Here is a 9,494-nt window from a genome sequence, read left to right as displayed (position 1 = left end):
ACAACAAATGCCCCCCCTCCAAAATGCCCATAAATGGAAATAGTGGCAAAATTGTGGTAAAATTGAGATAAAATGTGGTAAAAAGCACTGCAGGATCGCTCAAAAGCAACATGCATAGATGTGAATATTCTGTTTAAATCTTTCTTCTGAAACGCCTGATACATAGATGGGTCTATTTCTCTGGTGACTCATTCAGTTCTCTAAGCAAAGGTCTTCTTTCAGCAAAGATGAAGAAGAGCAGCGTACAATGCTTTACTTTTTGAAAGGCAGGGCTTGGGTTTGTAGTTGGTTATCTGTTGTCTGTTTTTCTTGCAGGCTGCAGTCTGAAGGAGCTAAATCTGGATAGCTGCACTCTTTCAGAGATTCTTCGTCTTCATATTTTGTCTTCAGGAGCTGACTCAAACTCAGCCAGCGCCAAATATCGATATCAAAAACAGGGAGGCTTTGTAGCCACGGATGATGCTTGTATGGAGCTTCGTCTCAATCACCCTGCAATCCTGAAGAAACTGGCTACTACTTCTGTTTATTCCTTGTCCCCTGGTAAGAAAAGCTAATTCAGACATCATATGAACGTAAAAATCCTACCCAGCATATGTTTTACTATAACATGTATATTTTTAACCACATACAGAGATGAAGAAATCGCTTCTTTAAACGTATGAAATTCCTTTTAAAGGAAACTTATCAATAAATGACCAGACATAAAACATGTGCAAGCAGATACCTCCCTTATTAGCCAAATTCTTTCTGAAAGAAACTTTCACTAAAACTGAATGAAATGATAAATACCAGCATATATCATACCTCTGTATGTTGTTGCTCTATTCTCTTGAGATCCTCTGATATTCTGGGTTTAGTTGGGGCTTCGTACCATGTGACACTCTGTATATCCTGCAGATAGGCTTTGTCCCTTCCACAGCCACTTCCTGCAGTAGCTGGAATATATACACTTCCCTTTTGTAGTCTTTCAGATTCTGCAACTGTAACTTCCTTCACAGCTCTGATGGTGGGTGGGATTGAATACATCTCAATTAGGATTTAATCCCGCCCAGTCACACTTACAGGAAGAGTCCAAACCTCCCAAGTCTCTCCTCACAGATCACAGCATTTAATAAGGAAACCCCTTCCTATAATACACAGCCTGCTGTGAAAGCTAGCTGTGCTGTTGCTAGACAGGATTGAATGGATCAGAGTTAGAATTCAATCCTGCCCAGTAAAATATGCTGACCAGTGTGAACAGGGAGAGTCCAACCCCTCAGATCCTGCCCTCCCAGAGCCCTGCTCTCTGTAAAGCGATTAATTTACATATGAAGGAAACGCCTTCATAATCTCATATAACCCCTCTTCTGTAGTCTTGCAGTAAGCCATTTTTCTTTGGCATGCTGCAAGAAAGAAATAACACAGGAGGTATGAAACATTTACACTTTTCACCACCCACATGAAGGCAATAGTAACCCTAGGACCCACCCACATCAACGCCCAGAACTGGTACAAGTGACTCCCATAGCCCACCCTGAAACTACAGAGGCTCAAAGGATCATGGGACATATAGTATCAGGGCTGGAAAAGGAAGGAAACAGGAAGTCGGAGAACTTAGAAATTCAGCCAGGAGGAGGAGTAACATCAGACACAGAATCCTGAAGTAACGCAGGGGGAGGAGTGGATCTGGTACCTATATTCCGGTTCTGGTCTGGTGCAGCGGCGATAATGGAGCCCGCAACCGACGTTCTAGCCACATACACCGCAACAGCACCACAATGAATTCAGTGGTGGCAGTGAGTGGGACAGGCACCAGCAAGGCCTGGGTAAGGGGTGTATGGGTTGTCTTCCTCCTATACTGTGGTGCCTCTCTCTTCCTAAATGCTTATTCCCCCCCCCCCCCCCGGTGGCTGGGGCCTGTCTGGGCCCATAGAGTTCTGTGTTTGCTTCCTGTGGACCTTTGGTGAGCCTAATAGGAGGCAGATTGACTCACTGGGATGTTTTTTGTACCTTTTTTTTTTTTTCGTTTTTGGCAGGCTAAGAGCTCTGACCAGGCAGTAAGTAAAAAGTGTCCTTTTATGTCAAACTTGCCTGAAGAATGGAAGAAGACTGGGTCAAACATACATCGACTCCCTGGTTAAGAAAGAAGCTTCTTCTGCATACAGAAATGTAATCTCATTGGCTGTGAGCTGGATGCTACCATTTAATCTTTTCCTTCTTCTTACAAATCCATCTGAGTCAGCCGTCTACCTCGGGATCCTTTCCGTGCACACAGCTAATCTGGACGGTGGAGGCTGAGGTCGGACCTCCTACCCAAAGAGAAATGAAGAGAAAAAAAGAATTCTCTGCATGACCAAATGTACGCAGGGCTTAGTGAGCCAAAAAGTCACACTTTTCCAGTACATTCAGTAATCTCTGAGGCCATTAAAAAAAAAAAAAAGAATGGGCATAACCAGAGAGCCTTTTTTTCCTAGAGCACGTGAAAGACGTTTTTCCTTTTGTTGAAGACCCAGCGGCACTTTTGGATAAGGTACTTTAACTGGATGCTGCCTTTCCCCAAGTATCCAGATCAACTAACCTGGCATTTGAGGACATGGGAATACTAAAAGATGACAAAAGGATGGATCAACAACTTGATTGCTTGGCAATCCATCGTGAGCAATCTTAAGCCAACTATTTGAGTATCTAGAAAAATGAAGTACTGGGTAAACGAGCTAAAAGCCCACATTATACCGAAATTCACCCAAGCAAGAAATCCTTGATTCTTTCTCATCCCTGTCAGGGGCTGTAGCTTACATTGCAGATCCGATAAGAATGGCAGCAAGATCTGCAGCCTTAACTAACTCAGCCAGGAGAGCCCTGTGGTTAAAGACCTGGCCAGGGGATGCAACATCAAAGAGTAAACTGTGGGGTATTCTGTTTATTCTGTTTATGGGAGATCTTTTATTTAGTCCTGATCTAGATTTGGTTCTAGATAGGACAGCTGACAAAAAAGATCTTTTCCCATTAAGATGGAAAAGCAACCAGCTGAACTGCTTTTTCAACCTCAAAGGGCTCAGGAACAAGGCAGTAAGCCACAGGAGAAAAGAAATTGGTCAGCGCAGAAAAGTAAAGGCAGAGGGAATGTCCCAGGGATACCAAATAGTTTTGGGATCCTCCTCCAGAAAGATACTTTGTAACAAACCTATCAAGGGACACAACAAAACCCCTAGCTTTGAAAAACCTCGTAAAGGATCTGATGTAACAGGGGGTTGTGATTCACTGATCTCCAGAGGAACGTCCTCAGGTATTCTATTACCATATTTTTCTGGTAAAGAAACCGTCTGGCAGCTTCCGTCTGTCTCAACTTGAACCATTAAACAAGTCCTATAGATTTCACATGGATTCTATCTTTTTAGTCAGAAATCTGTTAAATCAATTGATGCCATGAAGCATTCCTTGGTTAAGAGACGCATACTTGCATGTTCCTATAGCCTCTCAGTCCCAAAAGTTGCTCAGCCTGGCAGTAAATATGTGGAAAGGAGGTGCTGCATCTACAATTCAAGGCCCTCCCTTTTTGGTCTTTCATCCGCTGTATGATTTTTTTTTTTTTTTTTTTTTTTTTTAGCACATCCCTTGAACTTTCAGCTGGACTATGCCCCCCCCCCCCCCCTTTCCGGCTAATTCCGTTGGTATTAAGTAAAATACAAAACAAGACTATTACAAAAAAGGAGAGCAATTAAAACTTGGGACTTTAAAAGAGGAAATGGCCTGGTAAGGTCAAATACCTCCTTCCCTGTTGCTGTGAAAGAAATGGGGGGGGGGGGGGAAGGAATATTCCCCCCCCCCCCCCAAATCGAAAGGGTGTCAGTAATTCTGGCCAAAAAGAGCCTGGTTCTCCACCATTCTACAAATGGCAGTCAAACTGTTATGGCAGCTTCCTCTCAAACAGGATTTACTGGTTCAAGGCCCAGTATATTCCCCGGATATAGCCAGGCTAAGCCTCATCGCTTAGTATCTGAGGAGCAGCTGTTAAGCAATAAAGGCTTGCCAGAACCTCTAGTAACCACTTTACTCTCTAGTGGGATGAAAGTGACTAGAGCTATTTACGCTAAGGTGTGGAGGGTCTACAATACTTGGTGTCGTTTGACAAACCGAACCCTGGAAGATATTGTGTCCATTTTGGAATTCCTACAAAGTGGCGCAGACACAGACTAATCTTGCGATTAGCACTCTTAAGGTGCAAGTGGCTGCCCTGGGAGAATACCTAGAGAGACCAATTTCTTTAGTATCTTTGGCTGCAAGATTTTTTAAGGCACTTGCTAGAGCTAGACCAGCTCCTACTAAACATTTTCCTAGGTGGGATCTGTCAGTAGTTTTGTAAGCCTTCACAAAGGAACCTTTTGAACCATTGCAAACAATTTAGTTAAGAGATCGAAAGACGGTGTTTAGTTGCGATTACATCCACAAGAAGAATTGGTGAACTGCACACTCAGTAAAAGAACCTTTGTCAGTTTACCCAGATAGGATCATACTAAAAACAGATCCAGGGTTTTTGGCCAAAAGTATCGTCAATTCATAAGCCGTCGCAGGAAATTATCCAGCCAACATTTTGTTCAAACCCTTCTGGGAAGGAGGAGAGTATTTCACAACTTGGATGTGAGAAGATTTCTGTTGCGTTAACTGGAAGTAACAAGGGACTTTAGGTCTTCGGACTCTTCTTTTTTTTCTGGCAACAAGAAGGGCCGCCAAGCATCAAAGGGGTCATTTTGCTAGATGGCTAAAATCTGCTATTTTGGAAGCTTACTCCCAGATGGGTTGGTCTGCCCCCCGCTGGAATTTCGAGCACACTCTACTAGAGCTCTGGCCACTACATGGGCAGAAAAAGCTGGTGCCACCCCAGATCAAAATTTGTAAGGCGGCTACGTGGAAAAGTTATCTAAAATTTTTCAGTCAGTACAGACTGGATATTTTGTCAGCAGGTGATCAGGCATTTGTCAGGAAGGTCCTGCAGGCTGTTGTCCCTCCCTAGTTGGTAAGTCTTGTTTATCCTCCTTAGGTGCTGTCCTGAAAGACGTTTTAGGGTAAATTCAAGTTAGACTAGCCGGTAACTTGTTTTCCAAGATTCTTTTAGGACAGCAATGACCTGCCCATGTTTTATGCTATGACCAACCAGGTTTTGATTGTGTTCCAGCTTGGACCGGAGCTACTCTGCTACAACTGATGAGCTGTGGGGAGAAGCCTCCTTTTAAACTTTGGGGAAAGGGTTGTTTCCTGTTGTGAAGTGGGAGGAGCCACTCTCAGGTGCTTTCCTGAAAGACTCTTGGAAAACCAAGGTATTGGTAAGTCTAACTTAAATTTTCAGCTCTGCTGGACTCAGCATTACATTTCTCAGTGAGAGTGCCATGGTAGCCAATAATGACCCCTTTGGGTTTGGTTGGTGAGAGGTGTGGCACAGCTCCTAGGTGATGAGTTGGGACAAGTAAGGATTTGGTGGTATTTAGGATGCACTCAGGATTGTGAACTACTGTGGGCAGTAAAAAAAGGCAATGACCAAAACATGTGGCACCAGCTCTTTATTGTAGTGAGTCTCAAAAAAAGAAATGACAGTTGTTCTGTAACTTGAATGCTGAGATTTATTCTTCTCATCTCCGCATGAGAATAATGGTGGAGTACAGGTAATTTATCCTTGGTGCCTTATCCTTACACTGTGCCTTTTTTAGATGAAAAGCTGAAGATTCTACACGCCCTATGCGGCAAGCTGCTCACTTTAGTGTCCACAAGAGACTACATTGAAGATTCTGTGGAAGAGCTGAGACAGGCGAAGCAAGAGTTCAGAGAGCTGAAAGCTGGACAAAACCGCAAAGAGCGTGAAGAGGCTGCTGCCAGGTTTGTATATCATTTTCTAACAAAACTTCACGTTGGTTTGTATAAAAGAGATCTTAATGCTAATGGATAAATTAGTAGGCTTGTGAGTTAATCAGCACTGAATACATGTAAAATAACATAGTTGAAGCAATTCTTCTCTGAACATGCAGTAAATTCAGGAAGTTTTATAAACATCAGATGTATACTGTATTTCATTGGGTCCTCACAGCAGAGTCTGGGGGTATAAGCTTTGCCAGCAGGCTTTGGGAGTTTAAGGTTTTCTTGTTTTAGAGAAATCTTAGCCATTGTACTAGGTTGGCATGGCACTAGACGTCTGTCTTCATTTACGGTCGTTTTAAGACTTTGACTAAGCCCCAGTGATGGGTCGAAATGCATCAGTGGTGTGGTCTGTGGAGCAGCGTTGGCTGAGGTTGCCACGTATGTACACTGACACAGATCGGGCTGGGTGCACGGTGGTTCCTTTATCTGATGCTTCGGAATAAGTGATTTGTTACATTCGCACTTCTGAGCACCAGTTACAACGCAGTTCACTCCTGCTTAGAGTGGCACTAGAAGACAAACGCAAGTTCTTCTGAGATGGATCCAATTTATTTAATTTTTTCTCTCTTTTCCTTGGCAACAAGACATAAATATTAATTTTTTTGTGGATATTTTAACTCTAAGTAAATGTGTATGTAAGGCACTTTTTATTATTATTAAAAAAAAAAAAAAAACCTTTGCTTTAGGTTTGCATGTTATAGGTGACACTTGCAGTGAGTGCTTGTTTTAGTGTATGCTGATGGGTAAGAGAGCTATTAAGGTAGGATTAGAAGAGACAGCACAGGATGGATAGTAGTCACTAGTATGTTGATCCGTATTAGTCCAGAGATCAGACCGATGATAGGAGGTGACAGTCTGTGGAAATTCAGAAGAAACATTCTTGTTATGCCATAAAGCACAGCATGGATAGATGGCAAGAGTACAGTATCTCAAAAGTGAGTACACCCCTCACATTTTTGTAAATATTTTATTCTATCTTTTCATGTGACAACACTGAAAAAATGACACTTTTCTATAATGTAAAGTAGTGAGTGTACAGCTTGTATAACAGTGTAAATTTGCTGTCCCCTCAAAATAACTCAACATACAGCCATTAATGTCTAATCCTTTGGCAACAAAAGTGAGTACACCCCTAAGTGAAAATGTCCAAATTGGGCCCAATTAGCCACTTCCCCTCCCTGGTGTCATGTGACTCATTAGTGTTACAAGGTCTCAGGTGTGAATGGGGAGCAGGTGTGTTAAATTTGGTGTTATCGCTCTCTCTTACTGGTCACTGAAGTTCAACATGCCACCTCATGGCAAAGAAATCTCTGAGGATCTGAAAAAAAATAATTGTTGCTCTACATAAAGATGGCTTAGGCTTCATGCACACGAGACGCAGTTAAACGCGTGTTCAGAGGCAGTTGGACACTTTTTTTAACTGCTCCTGAACTCATTCAATGTTATCCTATGTATCCATGCACACAGTCTCGTTTTTTGCCGTTTTTATGCAGTTGCGTTTTTAACCTCGTTTTTCCAGAAGCAAAAAAATGGGTTCAGACGCAAAAGTTTCCACGTTTCAGACGCAAAACGCGGCAAAACGCCGCTACCACGTTTTGCCGCGTTTTCGTTTAGAAGCGTTTTTAAAGGTGACCTTTTTTTTTACATTAAAAATCTCAAAAATGATTGCAAATGATGAAAAACCATTAGAAAAATATTTTAAACTATTGCAATTGCAAGTGGACAATCCACAACTTGTGGCAAGTGACATGGCAGGTGGCAAGTGATGTGGCAAGTGGACAATCCACAACTTGTGGCAAGTGACATGGCAATTGAAGTGGCAAGTGACGTGGAAAATCCACAACTTGTGGCAAGTGACATGGCAGGTGGCAAGTGATGTGGCAAGTGGACAATCCACAACTTGTGGCAGGTGACGTGGCAAGTGATGTGGCAAGTGGACAATCCACTTGTGGCAGGGGACGTGGCAAGTGACGTGGCAAGTGGACAATCCACTTGTGGCAGGGGACGTGGCAAGTGACGTGGCAAGTGGACAATCCACAACTTGTGGCAGGTCATGTGGCAAGTGGACAATCCACTTGTGGCAGGGGACGTGGCAAGTGACGTGTCAAGTGGACAATCCACTTGTGGCAGGGGACGTAGCAAGTGACGTGGCAAGTGACGTGGCAAGTGGACAATCCACAACTTGTGGCAGGTGATGTGGCTAGTGACGTGGCAAGTGGACAATCCACAACTTGTGGCAGGTGACGTGGCAGGTGACGTGGAAAGTGGTGTGGCAAGTGGACAATCCACAACTTGTGGCAGGTGATGTGGCTGGTGATGTGGCAAGTGGACAATCCACAACTTGTGGCAGGTGGCATGGCAGGTGACGTGGAAAGTGGACAATCCACAACTTGTGGCAAGTGACGTGGCAGGTGATGTGACAAGTGGACAATCCACATCTTGTGGCAAGTGACGTGGCAGCTGACGTGGCAAGTGGACAATCCACAACTTGTGGCAGGTGATGTGGCAAGTGGAAATCCACAACTTGTGGCTGGTGACGTGGCAAGTGGACAATCCAAAACTTGTGGCAGGTGACATGGCAAGTGACGTGGCAGGTGATGTGGCAAGTGGACAATCCACAACTTGTGGCAGGTAATGTGGCAGTTGGACAATCCACAACTTGTGGCAGGTGACGTGGCAAGTGGACAATCCACAACTTGTGGCAGGTGACGTGGCAAGTGGACAATCCACAACTTGTGGCAGGTGACGTGGCAAGTGGACAATCCACAACTTGTGGCAGGTGACGTGGCAAGTGGACAATCCAAAACTTGTGGCAGGTGACGTGGCAAGTGGACAATCCAAAACTTGTGGCAGGTGACGTGGCAAGTGGACAATCCACAACTTGTGGCAGGTGATGTGGCAGGTGATGTGGCAAGTCACGTGGCAAGGGGAAATCCACAACTTGTGGCTGGTGACGTGGCAAGTGGACAATCCACAACTTGTGGCAGGTAGCATGGCAGGTGACATGGAAAGTGGACAATCCACATCTTGTGGCAGGTGACGTGGCAAGTGGACAATCCACGACTTGTGGCAGGTGCCCTGCCACGTCCCCTGCCACAAGTGGATTGTCCGCTTGCCACATCACTTGCCACATCACCTGCCACAAGCTGTGGATTGTCCACTTGCCACGTGACTTGCCACATCACCTGCCACGTCACTTGCCACATCACCTGCCACAAGTTGTGGATTGTCTACTTGCCACGTCACCTGCCACATCACCTGCCACGTCACTTGCCACAAGATGTGGATTGTCCACTTTCCACGTCACCTGCCATGCCATCTGCCACAAGTTGTGGATTGTCCACTTGCCACGTCACCAGCCACATCACCTGCCACAAGTTGTGGATTGTCCACTTGCCACACCACTTTCCATGTCACCTGCCACGTCACCTGCCACAAGATGTGGATTGTCCACTTGCCACGTCACCAGCCACATCACCTGCCACAAGTTGTGGCTTGTCCACTTGCCACACCACTTTCCACGTCCCCTGCCACAAGTTGTGGATTGTCCACTTGCCACATCACTTGCCACAAGTTGTGGATTGTCCACTTGCCACGTCACCTGACAC

General features: G+C 44.7%; 1 protein-coding gene across 1 annotated transcript in view; it reads left to right on the top strand.

The window, feature by feature from the left end:
• Positions 1 to 9,494, top strand: part of BAZ1A (bromodomain adjacent to zinc finger domain 1A) — a 134,177-nt gene that overhangs the window by 52,207 nt on the left and 72,476 nt on the right. The window contains exons 14-15 of the mRNA XM_077464706.1: positions 316 to 540; positions 5,682 to 5,847. Coding sequence (XP_077320832.1) covers positions 316 to 540; positions 5,682 to 5,847 — 391 coding nt within the window. The remainder of the gene's footprint in view (positions 1 to 315; positions 541 to 5,681; positions 5,848 to 9,494) is intronic.

Source organism: Lithobates pipiens, unplaced genomic scaffold, assembly GCF_037356315.1.
Source record: "Lithobates pipiens isolate NorthernLeopardFrog02 unplaced genomic scaffold, aLitPip1_a1.2 Scaffold_30, whole genome shotgun sequence".
NCBI classification, from domain to species: Eukaryota; Metazoa; Chordata; class Amphibia; order Anura; family Ranidae; genus Lithobates; species Lithobates pipiens.
The sequence above is the reverse complement of the archived record's forward strand: the minus strand, read 5'-3'. Positions and strand labels throughout refer to the sequence as shown.